Source organism: Oryzias latipes, chromosome 23, assembly GCF_002234675.1.
Source record: "Oryzias latipes chromosome 23, ASM223467v1".
Classification (NCBI taxonomy): domain Eukaryota; kingdom Metazoa; phylum Chordata; class Actinopteri; order Beloniformes; family Adrianichthyidae; genus Oryzias; species Oryzias latipes.
In genome coordinates, this window is record NC_019881.2 from 22,648,787 (window position 1) to 22,666,956 (window position 18,170).

The 18,170-nt window shown below is 45.0% G+C and overlaps 1 protein-coding gene across 2 annotated transcripts in view; it reads right to left on the reverse strand.

Annotated features, from left to right (window-relative positions):
- trhde (thyrotropin releasing hormone degrading enzyme) overlaps positions 1 to 18,170 on the reverse strand; it is a 165,642-nt gene that overhangs the window by 63,502 nt on the left and 83,970 nt on the right. For both annotated transcript variants that reach the window (XM_023952251.1, XM_023952252.1), the window contains exon 5: positions 2,983 to 3,137. In XM_023952251.1, the coding sequence (XP_023808019.1) occupies positions 2,983 to 3,137 (155 nt within the window). The remainder of the gene's footprint in view (positions 1 to 2,982; positions 3,138 to 18,170) is intronic.

An 18,170-nucleotide genomic window follows, 5' to 3' on the forward strand; every position in this document is an offset into this window, starting at 1 on the left:
AAGGTGGGGGGTTCCGGGTATGGTAGATATGCTAACACGACAAACACTGTCTTGTACTGTGAACAGTACATAAAGTCTGATTGACAGACTTTTCTCTGACTCTTTAGTCATTTTATGCACCTTATAGTGCAGAGTGCATTTATGTGTGACATCAGTTTGACATCCGTTGACAGTGCGCCCTATAGCGTGAAAAATACGACACTTCTGCCTGAACCTGAGGTCAAGGTGATGATTTTTCACTTTTTAAGATTGTTACTAAGGAAAAGTCTCTGATTGAATTGGACGACAACCTGGAGAGATTCCAACGCCTCGGAGCAGAAGTGAGACTGCAGCGGAAGTAGGTCATTATCAAAGCCTCCAAAGCACGGACCGACTTCGCTGTGTTTGTGATAAATGGCTTCAGGAAGGAATGGAGAGCAAAGCTGCAGACAAAACATCATTTGCCTTCTTCCCACTCTCTCTGCCTGCAAAGCTAACAAAGCAGTTGAAGGAAGAGCAGGAGGAAGGCGGAATGAAGTCTGAAGCTAACAGAAACCGCATAACTGCATTTTTTTGATGAAACGTCAGATAAGATGGATGCTCTGTTGAGCGCCACACGCGCGCTAAAGCTTAATGCTGTTATTGGGTCTGTGTTTTGTTCCACGCCAGCAGTAGCCTGAGGCCGGCCTCATCCCGACTCAGCAGAAAGAAAAGTCGCTGCGAGGCCACATCCTGACGTGAATTTAATGGAAACCAAAGATTCTTTTAAAAAACACACACAGAACAGAAAACAAAGACGCTTCCCGCCTTGGTCCAAGAGAAAAACTGATCATCCCGGCCTTCCAGAACGTCTGAGACTCCTGCTGCAGAGACGATAAACAGCTTGGATTGATGCGTTCACTGACCTCTGAACTGTTTATTTGACTTTACCTCCGCTGTCGTCAGATCAGTGAGGGGAGAACACGATGTTCCAGCTTGGAGCTTGAGAACATCTACAAACTAAAAGCCAGCAGACACAGAAAGCCGCCGGGCCTCCATGGTTTTATGCAGATTCTGACCTTTCACACTCGACGATGGTTAATGGAAATGCCAGAATTTGACAAACTCATTTGCAGTAATGCTGCTTTTTCCTTGGTGAAATAAAAGCTGGAGTTTACAAAAGTATGGACTAAGTGTGAATGTAACTAAAACCCTGATGGACACCTGTCTGTCATTCTCTAGAGTTTGAACCTTTGTGGTTTTCCCTCCGTCTCATCTGGGCAGAGAACCGCAGTTTTCCTTATTTAATGCTTACAGCTTTTGTTGTCGTCTCTGATGATGAAAAGGTTTAAAAACTCGGAGTCTTAATGATTTTGACCTCATCATTGCAGGTTTACATCAGAGAATTTAGACGCAGCTTTCTCTGCAGCACAGAAACAAATGTAGGTCAAAAATGTGGTCAAACTTCAGTTTTGAAGCTCAACAATTCTTTTTTTTTTTTTACCCTGTCCTATTTTAGCTTCAAAGCAGGCTATATGAAATCTGATAAACGTTTTGAATGTCGAGATGTGGGGTCCTGCAGGCTCCGCCTACTTTTATTGAGGCATCTGATTGGTCAGTTTATAACTTAAATAACTTGAACTACAGAAATAGTTCATGAGAAAAAGGATTATAAAGAAGATGTCAAATAAAAGTTTCAGATCCAGAACCTTCTGACCAATAGAATAAGTAACGGCTGTTTATTTTTTCTCTATGTTTTTGGAATGCCAGGGGGAGGGGCCACTCAGTCCAGTTTTTATATACATTTAATGGGTGTCACCAAAACAATCAGCCGATCCCGGACGATTAAATAACCCAATAAATCCCGGAACAGCCCCCACCTACGCTTCTTCCCTGATCCAGAGAGAGGGTAAAAGGAAGACATCAAGACATTTTTGAAACCAGGAGGCGGCACAGCGGGGGGAGTAACGACACGAACACAAAACTCCCCACTTCCTGTCTGCCTTCCATCCTATGAGAGCCTCCTCCTCCAGCATCGGATCCATCTTTCTTTGGCAGTGCAGCCAGGAGTTTCCCTCTCTGATCCACAGTGAAGGTCTTTGGTTTTCACGGTCCGTCTCAAAGGGGTCTGCAGAGATGAAGCTCCTCCAGACCATGCTGCGTTTTCCCAGCATCACGATCAGGAGATTTCTGCTGCTCTCTTTCTCTCTCTGCTCATATTTCTGCTCTTCTTTCACAGATGTCGTTTCCGTTCTCTCTCTTCTTCAGTGCCCGTCTTTGCCTCTTTGTTTCTACGGTTCCTTCGCCTCCTCCTCCTCCTCCTCCGTCTTGTTCTACGTCTGTCTTTATTTTTCAAGCTTCCTCACACTTAGTCTCTCTGTTTTCTGGCCAGAACCTTCAAGTTCTGCTGCGTTTGATCCCCTTTGCCAGCTTGTCACTTGTTTGAAGCGGAGCTGTAAAAACAGGATCACGTCTTCTGTTGCTGGCTGAGAAGCTTTGTAACACATCGGCGCTGACAAACTCACACAAACGCTGACGCTTCTTCTTCTCCTGTGATGGTCCTGTCTGTTTGCAGCAGATCATTTGCATTTGTTAAAGGAAATGTGGCTCTGGTTGCCTTTCAAGAACGTCTTGGGTTAGTATGAGGGGACCTCAAATCAGTTTTGTTTATCCATTCCACTATAAAAAAATAATAACCCCCCCAAACCCAACGTTGATTAAGGACATTTGTTTAGCGAAGGCCCCTCAGGGTGTGACGTCTGCTCAAATATTTGTTTAAAAACATTAAAGATCATAAATGTAAAGATTCTGTTCTTTGGGTTGAATTCTGTTTTTTGTCTTTACTGTCAGGACCCACATTACAAGGGGGGAGAGGGGCGTCGATCAATCAAGACTGGATCAATTATCATGAAGCATGATGCATCAGAACCAAACTTCTTCCCCTCAGGAGCCTGTAGGGAGTTTTATTTTGACCCTCTGACCCTTTCGGGCGGACTTCCTGTCTGCGTGGCCTTGTCGACCTACCTGGTGACAGATCTCGTGGACGACCACCATGGTGAGCTCCATCTGATACGAGGAGGACGACACCTCGGCGTCCAGCAGGATCTTCTGCTCCACGAAGACGCTCAGGCCCCAGTTCTCCATGGCGGCGTAGGGATGCTTGGGCACGGCGAGCAAGTCTGGAGAAAAAGACACGCCGACACGTCAGCCTCGACAGAGTTCAGCCGCCGATCGTCCTCTTCATCCGGGAGCAGCAGAAGACCTCCTTTTGGAGGTCAAAGGGAACACGAGTCGCCATGACAACCTGCCAGCAGATTCCTTCATCCTGAAGGAGCTTTGCAGAACAAAATAGAAGGAGACAGCAGCCAGCAGAGGAAACTCCAGCGTTTAGGAGCTTCATTTACGGGGAAACTTAAAATTTGGTGGAAAAAAATACTTTTGTAATTAAATCAAGATCTTATTCTGTGATTGATCTTCATTCAGAGGATTCATCTATGAAAACCCTCCTTCCTTTGACCCCACAACGGCAACTCCGTGGGCGCAGCGGCGTCGCCCCAGCCGACCCCGAGGAGCTCTTCATGTTCCTGCCGGGACCTTTTCCCCGAGACGGCAGGAATTCAAAGGAGAGCAGAGACGATGGTTCAGGGAAAACCCACAAACACTTTCTCAAGGCTGGACTCCTTTCAGCAACCAGCATCCATGCTGAATATGCCCCCCCGAAAACCTATTCAGCCCCTGAATGACCCCCCCCCCCCTCCTCAAGCCCTTTCAATCCTTTCAGCGCAGAAATCTCATCTTCACCAAACTACAGTAAAAGTCTTTTTTTCTGCTCTGAAAGCCTCAGTTTTACTCTAGGATTTACCAAAAATCGGAAGCCTTTAACCCTTTAGAGGCCACAAAGTCCATCCAAGAAAAGAAAAAAACGGTAAAAATCACTTCTATTTCCTTTGAAATCAGTTATTTCAAAGCCAGAAATGTTGTTGTTTTGCCTTACAGCTGTAAAGATGTTTTAAACCTTTTGTTGCTTTGACAGATTAATTCTCATGGGCCAACAAAAAGTAAAGTTTACATTTAAAACATGACTTCAGGTTCAGCCATTAGCATTTTCTTAAGAAAGTCTAACAGTTAAAGAGGACACTATTTTTTTCAAGCTGTATTTTTCCACATTTACAACAACTTGAATAAAAAATTCTGCAGTAAAAAAAATCCGTTTTTAAGCATAATTTTCTTTATCCGTGTCCATCAGAAAAACGCCACAAGAAGATGTTAAAATCACCACTTTATTGGGTTAGTGGGTCTTTAAAGATAAAAAATAGTGACAAACAAAATAAAACAGTTAAAGTATAAAAGTCATTAAGGTAATAAATCCGCTTAAACTTAAAACAAACTGAAAGAAAAAACGTTTTAAACTTAAGGAACACGATGTGAACTTAAAGGAAATAATTAAAAATGTGAAAATAAAAATAATTGTAAATTTGAAGAGTAAACCATGTTACCAAATGAAACTAACGTTCATCAGTAACGGCTGCTGTTTCATATTCAACATTAATTTTGTCATTTTTCTCCCTCTTCAGTTTACAGTTTAGATTTAGACTTTTTGGCCGCATTTCCACTGCAGGTCTTGATTCCCAAAACAGATTTTCTGACTATATCCGATTTTTTTGACGACCCGCTTACATCATCTTTAAAAAGTGACCCGTATCCGATTTTTGCATTTACACTATACAATGCTGGAACTGTCAAACGTAGACGTTCTGAGGACTACGTAGCAGCATTTCTGCCTTCCGTGGACCTCCTTCGGACTTTTGTGTGACTGCGGTTGTCATGGAGGCAACGGGAGGAGGCGTTGCCTTGGGCGCTCCAGGATGAGGCAGGCGCCCGAGAGGGGATGCACGGGAGAGGGAAAAAGGAGGGCTGCTCGGCCGGCTTATGTGCTCTCGCTGAGTTTTGAATGAGGAAGTGTTTGCAGACGTTGTGCTGGACTAACAGTTTGATCCAAGCTAAGAAATAAACGGCTTCTAGCCTGTTCCAGAGCAACGGTGTCCCGCTTCATTAGTTACCGTTTGCATTCCGACCAGAAATAACGAAGCCTGAGGCTGAAAGGTAACACGCTGATGGGGCTCCAGCTGTCCTCCAGCAGCAACATCTGCACAAAAGCACCTTAAGTCATGTGATCTCAGTTGGTGGTGTCCTGAATTGACGTCACTGACGTACGACTCGCATTTACTGGGGAATATCCCATTTGTCTGCTTACATGGCACACGCAAATGCACGCATCCGATTTATTTCCACATATGAGTGAGGCCTGTATCCGATATGAGACAATCAGAATCCATGCGCTTTTTTCCTGCTTACACGTTCACAGGTCATATCCCATCTGTGCCACATGAGAGGAAATAATCAGAATTGGGTCACTTGAACCATGCAGTGGAAATGTGGCCTTTGTTTTCGGACTTGATCCTAATTTGATGTGGGGGTGGGGCTTCGAGCCTATTGGCCATGATTGACGTCTGCTGATAGAGGATGTGATGTCATAAATATGAATGTGTCGTCCCTCCACTGATGGGGCGTTCAGTTTGTTTACATTTTTCTTTTTTATATTTCTTTCCTTCATGTTCAAATGTTGACTTTTCAGTTTAAAATCTGGTTTTCATTGATCGTAAAAACCTTTCAGAAGTTTCAAAATAAAAGTCCTGTGCCAGACAGATGCAGCGCTGAGGCGTTTTTTGTTTTGAACTAAACACAGAGCTTCCTGTCTGCGTTTCTCCGTTCAGGATGAAATAAGCAGCAGATCAGAGGCAAAGATGACATTCAAACCTGACAGAGGAGTTACTCTGAACAAAGAAAAATGTGAAATTACAGCTATACGTTGATGGGGGCTCAACTCCGCTGACATTTCCTGAGCACATCTTTAGATGAAGGATGCTAATACTTTTAAAGCCGTCTCCATGCACAGCAGCCTTTCTGCTGTCATTAAAGTGAGCATTTGTCCCGGGGTTTCTGCGTCTGCAGGAACATTTGACCTGAAATGTTTTGGTTGAATCTGCTTTTCATCCTCACCATGAACCTGCTTTCTTTTGGCACAAACACTATTGGATGAAGCGTGTTTGTCCCGCTGAGGCTTTCCTTCACAGACGTTTGGCGGCGCGTAAACATGACCGGGCGGAGAAAGAACCGGTCTAGTTTCCAAGCAGCTGACAGCAAACAGAAGACGGAGGAACGCAGCAGACGCTGACGTCAGGATGAGGCTGTTTTTCAGCAACAGCTACAAAAGGAAACCTTCAGTTCAAAGAAAGAAATCATTTCCATAAAATAAACAGCACTTCTGGAAATAAATCCTTTGATTTTTTTGAAGTTCAGAGATTAAAAACATTTCTTTTTAAAAATACTTGCTCGGGAGGGAATCTAACCTAAAGGGCAGACGGGTTTCTGAGTCCTGATCTACATGATGAAGGTCTGAGCTTTTCTGTTCTGCATCCTGGATGTCACGCGATTTAACCGTGAAAAACGAGGGCCCCCCTGTTTTTCCCAGCTTAAAACTTAAACTGAATTATTTTTTTCTTAATTTAAATTCAGAATCCCAACCTATCAACACAGCAGATGCAACACCTAAAAACTCACTATTTGACCTGCAGTAACTTTACCTAATCAGCTGATTCTGTCACAGAGAAAAGCCGTATTTCCACTGACAACCCTAAACATGACTATCATAGTGTTCCACAAACGCACAAAGCCTCTTTTCTCTGTAGCAGAATCCGCTGGACTTACAGTCATTGGTTGAAAGAATGTAAACAAAAAGCTCCGGTGTTAAAGGGTTAAACTGATCCTGATTTGACCCCATAGATCTGAGATCCTCTCGTGTTAAGTTAAAGTCCCATCGTTCTGAGTGTCAAGCGGGAGGCTTTGGGTTTACTCGGCCCGGATTTGAACTCACGCCTTTCCAGTCACAGGGCTGACACTCCACCACAACGCCACTGAGCTCATAAATAGCAGGAAAAATGACGACGTGAAATCAGACTTTTTCGCCGTTTAGACTTGGGACATTTCTGACGATGCTGGTTACTGTAGGAAACAGAAGAACACCCCCCCCCCCCCCCCGGCAGGTTTACTGGTCTGCAAAAAGGGGCGGAGCATTGCAGATGCAGCCGTGACAGCAGAGCGCCTGTCCTGGCTGAACGTGATTGGATGACAGCTCATTACCCGCCTGGCCGCGGCTCAGACAGCAGAACTGATTGGCCGGAGGAGGAGGGGGGGTTAGATTGTTTTAACTCCAGGGGGGTGGGGGCTTGTAAGGCGGAAGATGTAAATGAGGCGCCGCAGTCACTTGACATTTAAATGAAAGTGAAATGAACGGCGAGCCCGCAGAAGGTCCTCACGCAGAGACACTTGAAACAAACCCTGATCAGATTCCGCTCACGCCGCTCGTTCATCACGCCGCTTTTCTTCAGAGGAGCTGCGGTCGGACGGCAGACGCCGCAGCGGAAATCGCCTTCTTCATTTCATCAATCCCAATCCTGATTTCCAGCTCGCATGAAAAAAGTCTCGTTTTTGTTCCTAAATGACCTGAAAAAGATTTCCAGACAGGAAAAATAAAACCTGGAGTGAGAGGGCACCTAAGTAATGAGGGGGGGGGGGCAGCAGTCGTGGAAAACATTTGCATGGCCTGCAGCAGGGACTCCCCCCCCATCATGTGGACATTTCCCCTTAATGGAATCTATTTTAGGAAAACAGTTTAGGATATTCCCGCTCTTTCCGTCCTCCTTCACATGCAGGGTGGGGGCCCGGGGGCCCGCCCCCCCACAGCCTCTCAGGGACGTCACAGATGAGCGTCGGAGCCTGCAGACAGATTGTTGGATGTAAAGCAGACCGGAGCTTGCAGCTGCAGCCGCTGCAGCTGCAGGCTCCGGTCTTCATTACATCCAATAATGAGACGATCAATGCCATGCAGCTCCGAGGGTTCAACAGGAGGAGGAGGAGGAGGCAGATGGAGGAAGATCATGAGCTTCCAGCTTCATCCATTCATCTTCTAAACCTGTTCTGTCTCTTCCAGGGTCACTGGGCTGCCGGAGCCACTCGAGGACGAAGGTGGGGGGGCATCCTGTACAGGTCGGCATGAGAGGAGGAATTTAACCAGTTCTTAAAAAATGTCCATATAACTACTAAAAAAACGTTTAATTCTGTTTATTTAAACATTTTTTTATTTCTTTATTTTCTTTTCAAGGTGTCCGAATCTACAATTCCAAAGTCCAGTGCCCTAGAAATTTCCCAGAAGTCTCTGCAAAAAAACAGTGTGCCTTGATGTCCACTACTGTAGATTGGCAGATATAGACCACAATGCATTGCAATTGAACAATTTGACAAAATGAATGTCCTTTTTTTTTAATTATTATCATTAGATCAATAAATAATCTTTGTTAAACATTTGTATTTATTAGGTTTTTACTTCAGCTTATCGATGATGTCAGATTTGACGCATAAAATAAAAGTCGTCCCGCACCCTTGACCACCAGAGATGTCGCTGGCGATACCTAAATAACACTAGGGGTGTGTCACCGATATGGTGAGGTATCGCGATATTTAGTCCCGTGATTAATTCTCGATGCGTCTTCATCAAGTATCACCCTTTTATTTCCGTTTGAAGACTCTGTAAAACGTTATATTCATCATCCTTTGGTAAGACGATTGTTCGGAGGGTCGGTGGACCGCGCTCGTAGCGAGATTGGCTGTCGGGGGCGGACGAAGAAGAACACACAGTCAAAAAAAGATGGTGGAGGGGAAAATAGCGGGAGCAGCAAGTTAAAAGACGCTCCGGCAGCTTTGAAGCTGCATCAACGGAGTTGTGTGAGAAAGCCGTTGTGTTCACAGAGATGTTTATGGATTCATGGATTTTATCCCTGGTCATTTATTTTGAAGTTTGCAGTTTGAATGAAAACTTTATTAATCCCAACAAGGAGAAACTCAGTTCCAGTACATCTCGATGAAGAAGGTCAGACAAACAGCAACACAGGATACACACACATCTCGAGAGGTTACTGAGGTCAATGCAGCGGAGCGCCTTAGATGACCTGCGCCGGCGCACCTTTGTATAGCATGCAGATGGACCACGAAGAGGGCCGGGGTTGGGTTTGGTGACAAAAAAAGTCGTATCCCTACACTGCGTACAATGTGTTGATACAAGAAAAAAACTACACTGTTTAAACACACGTGTCGTAAATAACTTAAAGGAAAGTTCCTAGCTACTTGATTTTTGTTTACATCACATTTGCACTAAATGGTGTCATTTATTTTTAACAAAGACACTAGAATTTGTTCACAGAATTAATATCTGATTTACAGCTAGTTTTTCTAAATAATGCTGTAGCTATGGTTTTGTTTGTCAACAGTTAATACCAATGTGTCTGGCAGCTACTTGACTTATTCATTTTTGATCCTGTTTACAGCAATTTTGTACTAAATAATGGCTGCTGTTCATGTTCACTATTGTTTAACCAAATTTTACAGATATGTCCAAATGAAAATTGTCATTGTTTGTCTAAGGCAGAATATTACTAATTTCAGAAATGTTACACAAAAATCTGTTGTTCATTACACCAAATAAGACACAAGTTGTTTATTATCATTCTGTTTAAAAACTAAAAAATATCTGGATCTGGTTCCCCTCATGAACACACGGTTCACGTCGGCAGCATGCATGTATCTCCACCCCCACGTGCACGTGCACACTGCCACACTGCCCCCTGTCTGCTTCATCCCTCCTCCTAACCTACAGTGTATTGATGGACAGATATTTTTCGCTCATCTTAGTGTCAGAATTTCACTGTTGGATGTAACATTCGTCTTTCCAGCAGATCTGGTATAATTGTTACAGCTTAAAATAATAACTTATTCAAATCAGTGCTTGTATCCCCCACCTTTTCACCTTTCTTCCTTTTACTCTCTTCCACCCCCCCCCCCTCACATTCCTCCCCTCTCCCTCCCCACACACACTAAATGTAGAAAAGACAGAAAAAAAAAAACTAAAAAATAAATGATGAAATATTTTCCAAAAAACATTTTTACAAGTTCTTCTTTCTTAAAGTTTGATATATCGTGAGTTGTTAGAGACGATATATATCGATTATCACATTATCACCATATCATGATAGTAACGTTATCGTACCCAGTGATTCCCAGCCATAAATAACACACGATCTTATACCTCCCATAGATCATCAACCGTTTCACTACTGTACTCGTTGTCCTCCTCAGGATTTCCGTATTTCCTATCAATTCTAGTAAAGGTTTGAAGAGTTACGGTGGTGGAAGTAACGTAAAGACTGGAGCTAAAGCTCAGGTGTTAAAGGGTTACAGAGAAGTGAGTAAAGTCTGGGATAGAATCTGTGAGGAAAACTTTCTCCACCTTATTGAGCATGTCCCAACATCTGTCGTGATTTTAGTCCCGCCCATTTCCTCATCACAGCAGTTACGCTAGTCACATTAGTGACTTCGTATTCGGTCATAACGTGGATCTGAAAGCTGCTGATCCCTCGTCTCCATCCGTCGTCTGAGCTTCATCTGCAACCCAGGTGTCAAACTCCAGGCCTCAAGGGCCGGTGTCCTGCACGTTATCCAACCAACCTGCCGTTGAAGCTCCTTATTGGCTAAACACACCTGATCCAGGTAATCAACAGCAGATGAGGCAGGATGCCTGAAAAACCAGCAGGCCTGGAGTTTACAACCCTGATCTACAACCTGCTTTCAGTCTGAGGCAGGAAAACCCAAAACTGAACCATTTTCACCTTCAACTGTGGAAGTTGAAACCCTGAGGAACCCGATCATAACCTGAACTAGTTCTCTCTGTAACTGACTGTAGCTTCTGTTCTGCTGAACCACAATCCGACCCAGACTCCTCAGGGCCTCCCAATGCTTTGGATGACTCAGCATTTCTCCTCCCTAGGATCCAAGCAGTCACACAGAACCGAACACGGGTCGGCACAGAGCCGAGCTAACGAGGCAGCAGGTCAAACAAGCTGAACCGCAGCGACAGAGACAGGGGTTTGAGTGGCGTCTCTGAGACACAGCAGAGAAGGTCAAGCAGTCAACCGTCGACCATGAATGAGCTCCCAAAGCTTCAGGAGGAAGCGTCACGCTGCCCCAACAGCTTCTTCCACCCAAAGACACATCGGCTAATTGATGCTCTTCAGGGGGAGCAGGGAAACGGACCGTACCATTTGGTTTTATTTACAACCAATTCTGAGAATTTTAATGGATGGGTTCACCCACTGGCAGTAATCTGGTTCAGTTCATGTTCCTTCCAGCCACGACGTCAAACTCTGACTTCACTGCTGCATCATCCAACTTCAATCTTCTCAAAGTTATTTCAAAATAAAAGACATTTTCTTTAAAAAAAAGATTTCTCTCATGAAAAACTGTAACCAAAGAAAAGAAATTATAATTTTTATAATTTTTAAAAACAAAGAAATTCCTGATAGAAGCCAAAAAAATGTCTTCTGAAGAAAATCAATTCAGCAAATCAATGAATCGATTGATCATTATATCAGTAAATGTTTGCTAAATTCTAATTTTAGGCTGTACACTTGAAGACACCGCTAAAGGTCAGAGGTCACACCCACAACGAAGATTTGGCGTCATTTCAATTTCAACGCTGGGTTTTTTGTGTCACTCTGCACACCTGTATTTTAAACCAATAGCTGAATAGCCTCTCAGCCAATCACAGTCCTGTCTTTACTGCTTTGACCACGGAGCTGTCAACAGCAGAATAACCTGTACGCTCTATGAACTACGAATGTTTATGACATTAACGTCATTTTGACAGATTCTGATGCTTTCTCTTGAGCTGAGGAGCCCACAGCTACAACATAAAGAACAACAACTGAACAAACATCCACAATAAGACAACACCTACAAAAATACCTCATGAAGGGTTGTCCGTCTCTGCATTCCAGACGGTTTACCGACCCTCCTCCACCCAATTCTCCACCTAAATAGATGCCTTTGATGGTCTGGCCTCTAACCACCTTCAGCATTTAGGGTTTATCCATCTACGGTCCAGAGATGAACTACCGCTAGACTTTAATTCATGCACCTCAAATAAAAACATTCCTGGATAACTACGATGTTTCCTGGTAAGGACGCCTTTCAGCGTGCTGTAATAAACGACGTTTTTTATTTCCTGGTGCTTTCATTAACAGAGGTATCACAGTCAGTTTTGCAGCACGTTTTGACGTTCATGAACGAGGAATAAATGATGCAGAACAAATGTTCAGGGAGGATGGAGAACTTTCACTCTGATGAGTTTTCTAGTCAGACAGAACGACCTGCAGTGATCTTACATCAGTGTCTATGATTGATACGGTTTCTTAAATCCTAGTATAATTTCTGTGATTCTACAGAAGTTTTGTGAAAATATCAGCAGAACTTTGTTCTTCTGAGTTCAATGAAACCTCAGACATATTTGAAAAGTGGTTCCAGCAGCAGGTAATGAAGTCTCTTAAGGTCCATGGGAATTTCTAATCTGCTCCTCTTTGCAGCTCCTCCCTTCTCCACCACGTTCTTGACGTTCAGACAGATCAATTTTACACGCCGTTCATTCTTTTCCATCTACCACAGGACCAAACTGGGATTCGTCTTGGGAGGAGCAGGACATTTTCGACCAAAAGCCCCCCACCCCCAGTTTTTCCAGCAGATTGCGTCTCAGGAGTAACCGAGCGTGGTTCGGACTCTTCCAGCGCTGCTGCCCTGCAGCCGCAGGCAAAAACAGGGACTGTCCGAACAGCTGAGCCCTGCTCAAATTAAAAATGAAGGCTGTGCAGAGGCGTCCCGCCCGACTGAGCAGAGAGCAGCAGCACGAACACAAGCTAAAGATCTCGCCACACAAACCTGGAGACTCCAATGACGGCCGCCATCAGACCGCCACGGCCATCTGAGCGGCCAGCTCTCTGCCAGCCAATCAGAGGCGGAGAAACCTTTTCCAGTAAAACACAGTCGACCTCTGGAACAACGCACCTGTAAAACAGTCCTTTAGTAGTTATTTGTCGTGTTCAGTAGATCCGTTGATGGTTTTTAGTGCCGCAGATGCTTCAATTCACTACAAACTTGTTATTGAAATAGATAGAACAATCTAGTGTAGTTAAATTCTCACTTTTAGTCTTTTTTGTCACAAATATATATAACAAAAAGCTAAAAGTACTGACATAAACCCAGACTGATTCATGAAGGCAGTCTATTCTTCAAACAGATGGTTAGAGAAGTCTAACTCTGTAGTAGATCCCAGTCTTGATGTTCTTCTGTTAGATTCGATTGACTTGCTAAACTAATGAAAGAACGCCTACAGATGTATGACAGCAGCTAACGGCAGCCATGTTTCAGTTCCTAACATTAGCACATCAACAAGGAAGCCACATTCTACAAAGGTCTACAGACAGCTGCTGACCATCCATGACCTGATAAACACTCTTTGCAGTACTACTGGAACTCTTGGAGCATTTGCACAATCAACATATGATTGGGCGGCTGAGCAGATTGGCCAATGATCAAAGGGTCGGGGGTTCGATCCCTGCTCCCTCCCCCAAGTCAACTTAAGACACTTTGCCGTACCCGCCTCCAGTGTCAACTAATTCATGTCAAGTCATTCTGAGAAACTGAAACTGAGAAGCGTTTAGCGATCAAACAGACCAGAACGGTGCCAGAGTCCTATGAAACATTGAACTACCGTGTTCACAGCAGGAAAACCAGTCCCACTACGAGGTCAAACGTACTCTGGCATGGTAAGGTTCTCTGATGGAAGTCAGTCCTCTCAGACACACATTTTTTAGATTCCATCGATTCTTTATGCCTATATTTTGACTTGAGCATCAGTGGCTTTTGTAGAAGTTTTCCACTTCAGGCAGCCATAACCCTGAAGCAAAAGTCATTTCCAGTCTACGTTTCTGCGTGTTTGATGTGAGAAGAGTTTGGCGAGCGGGTTAAACAGTTTTCACAGGTCTCTTTTAATGGCAGCGGAACAATAAAACAACTGCCAGTGTGAGTTGCAGATTGAAGTTTGGGACACTAAGCAGCAATTTGAGCGAACCATTATCTTTAACGCTGTCTGTGGCAGATGACTCAGCTGACGCTCCCCTCCCATTATCTCCTCTGGACAGCTGTCACACATTTCAATGCCGTGGCATAAGAGAACAATAACTCCTCCGTTATTCTCCTCCAAAGTGGTTGCCATGGTCACACCGAGGGGAGGGTTCATTGAAGCGCGGGATGTTTGCATGCGCCGCAGCAGAGGCGGCCGCTGGTTGTTTGAAGGCTGTTAGAGTCGCATCTCCACCTGACAGCGGCGAGTCAGAGAACAGAGGCAGAAGAAAACGCCAGACTCTGCGGAGGAAGCCTCATTAGCCGGAAAATGGGGATTCATGCTGCATTTTTGTTCTATCTTCCTCTGTTGTTCTTCCACGCCGCCATCTGCTCCCCTCAGCTGCCCCGGCATCAGTCCTGCTGAGCTTCAGCATCCTTTGATCTGCAGTCAACCTTCTACTGCACCGAACTGAGCATGCTCCACATCTGCAAGGGTCACGACCCCGGCGTCACAGCAGATCTTCAGAATTTTTTCGATCTGACAGTGCAGCTGACGATGTGGAAGTTATCCTGAAGGCTGCCCTTTAACAGGCTCACTTCCTGCTCTCATCAGGGCAGATCAGGACCTACTGAGAGATGCTAACGTCTTTGCAGAAATGTCTACTAAACATTTTTAACACTTTGTTTACTCACTTTATTTTTGAAGCCTAAAGGGAGTTTGTTTGGGGGGGAAAAGTAATGGTCCTGATGTAGAACCCTGTGGAACACCATGCCGGATTTGTACTTTTTAATAATGGTTTTTAGTCTGCACTTAGTGGCCAGATGAAAGAGCAGGACTGGTTCCCACCAGAGACTATAAAGCTGCGTTCAGACCGAATACAATCTGTGGGACAGGGGCATCCAGTTTCAGCGTTCAACCAATGTACAGACGCGACCAGAGGTCCTGCGGCCTGTTTGAGCGTCATAAGTGGTGGTTTATTACCGAAACCTCCCAACATCATCTGTGTCTTCCACGCATTAACTGTATATGAGACATACAGAAATACAGTCAATGCTTTCCGCTGCTACTGCTTCAGCAGTCTATTTGACGCGAAAATCATGTTCACTGTGAACGCAGCATCAAAATGCTCCCCATTGCAAGGGGAGACTTTAAAAGGTCAAATGGAAGACCCGGGGGGGGGGACTGGTACCCTGACCCTGCTGCTACGTGCAAAGCGAGCATTGGAAATGCCAGTTCAAGCGGACACTTCCAGCAATAAGTCTCTGTAAACTGATTGTATATGAACGTTTTAAGCTTCTGGGTGAAAGCTCTTGAATTCACACGTTGCTACAGAAGATTTCAAGTCTGTTTTGGGGCTCTACATAGGAACACACAGCCACGAGCATTAAAGGTAAAGATGGTTGAACTTTAACCAATCAGGGACTCTGATTTGGTAGCAACATATCGGTAGCATCCTTTTTAATTTACGGAAGTAAAAACTTATCATGGATTAGAAATTAGAAATCGCAGATAGTGCCCAGCTGGGACAGCAAGTCTCTCATACATCAGAATAAAGCCATGAAAGAAAAAGCCCGATTTCCACCGCTTTGGCATTTTGCACCAAGCCTCTTCCAACTGTGCGTACATGCGCTGGTATCAGGTAGCAACAGTCCAGCGTGAACACCTTATGCTAAAAGCGTGTCCTTAAACGCGCATCGCATGCTCTGTGTCGACGAGAACAATACTGCATGTACTGAAAGAGACGTAGCCCCAAACAGGAAGCAGCTGCTGCTGTAAATATTTGACTTCCTGTCAGCATATCTCAGACAGAACGGGCAAATGATTTACGGCTCTTTATATTCTAATGAAGTCAATGCAAACAGCCTCAGCAGACAGAAATTAACCACTTCAAACAAAACTGCAGCAGAGAGGCAGAAAAAGCTAATGGAGTAGATTAATTATCCAGCTGCAGACAGAACAGAAAGTTAATTTAGTAATTAAACTTTTGCTGTGATTTTTATTTAACTGCTCTAAATCTGTTCTTTTCCGCTCTCTTTCATTTACATCACGGCTGGTTTCAGAGCAGGTTCTGGAAGGGTAATGGGAAGGAAGGACTAATCCGGAGGCCTGCGGTGACCCACATTCTCCGCCCGGGTGACACAGAAGATGTCATCAGCACTGAACAATCAAAAGAACAAGTGCAACTTAATCCACTTAAAACGTTAATCCTGGTTCGTCGGAGCAGCCTCCGGGCGAGCGATCAGCTCATTATGAGGATGTCGGCGTGGAGCTGAAGCGCCGTCCGGAGGTATGTGGCTCCAGGCCGTGTCTCTGAACGCTGGGACAAAGGTCAGGCAGCCTCGGGACATAAGGCCCGCCCATCTTGACTCATTATCCTCTCCTGTTTTAGCACAGAAACGCGCTGAGTCTTTAAAAAAAAAACGGATATTTTGGACTTCATCAAAAACATTGATGATGTTGAGCGAGTAGCTTGGGTTTTCATGTTTTGGAGAGCTCTACAGAGGTGCCGGTAAGCACGTCATCGCCGTGTCTGGGTTCACCAGTTCCTCTCCCGGTGAACCCAGTGGGAGTTGCGCCTGGATGACGGCCGTTTTAAACGTGTGGCCCAGTTTGAGCATTAACCCCAGAGGGGAAACAAAAGAATAAAACTCTTTTTCATTATTGTCTGGATGAAAATAAGAGAAACATCATAAGCCCATGGAGCCGGAGCCAGCGAACGCCGCCGCCCAGGGTCCGGCCGGACCACAGGTGGCGTCGTAGCGGGCTAGACCGCTGGCGACCTGTCCAGGGTGCATCCAGCCTTCACCCAACAGTCCCAGGACAGCCACCGGCAACCCCGCGGCCCCAGCGGGTTAAGAAAACAGATGGAGGTTCAGGATAAAAATCCTCACATCGAGCAGCCATATTGGATCTTTGATCGAGTCACTGAAAACTTCACGTGCCCAAAGCCGAGTCCCTGATTGGTTGACACGATTCATAATTCAGACACATTATCTATCGGCTTCTGTCTCTATTAACCTTTAATTCAGTTCATTTTATTTTTATACATTTTTGGTACCATTTTCTCTTCATTTAGTTATCTTTAATTGATCTTTTCTAATAATTATATAAAATTAATGTCATCAATCATTTATCAAAGCATTTTTAGTCACTCCAACACTAGCCGCGGTTACATGGGCAGAATATCTTGATCGGATCAATGGTCGGGTTAAAATTCACCCGTGCACATGGGCACAGAAAACCTTTTTCCGATTAGAACAAACGTTCCCATGGCTCACGCTTTCGTTCGGAATGAATAATCTGGGCATGCGCAGTAGTGTAAAATCACCCGGATGCGGAACTAGATCCCGTTGTAAACAAACCGCTGCCACAGAGAGACAGCACGTGCTGCAGCTCCGTAATACGAGACGACCTTTCAAACGTGCTTTTATTAATGTCATGAATATTATGAAGCGCCTGTTCGCTCATCGTTATATTTAATCTGTGTGGTCAGTGCTGTTTTGTGAATGAAACAGCTGGAAGAAGGCTGAGGACAGGCTAACACGGGCTAACAACGTTAGCCTTGATGGACACGAGAATCCAGGACCGTGCGACAAACGCAGCAATCTGCATATTAGCGCACATAAATGTCTGGAAATAACAGCAGCCTTCATTTTGTCGGGACACAACTGGACACACAAATCCACGTGAAACCCCGCGACATTTATTTCTGATCTGATTTCTGCTCTGAAAAGTTCACACAGACCGCCCCAAAGCCACTCTGAGCTAGCAGCCAGAGCTCAGTCTGTTCGAACACGGTTCCTCCTGAGTCCTGCAGCCGCTAACCCAGAGCGGCGGCGCGGCTCGCAGTCTGGATTCTCCCACACATAACAAAACGCACACGTAACAAAGCATCCTCCCCCCTCGGACACAAAATTATTAATCCAGCTCCTCTGTTCACTCGGGTGCCAGTGGACCGAGTGAGCGTCGGGGGGTACGAAGCGCCCCTTCCCCGCATTCCCTTCGTAAGGGGTGTAAGAGAGGGGAGAGCCAGCGGGGCGAGAGCGGAGCGGCGCTTTTCACCGGGCGTCCGCAGAGCTGGACGGTCCTGTATGAGCTTTCTCAGAGCCAAACACCGTCTATGCGTGACGTAAACCAGAGCAGTAGT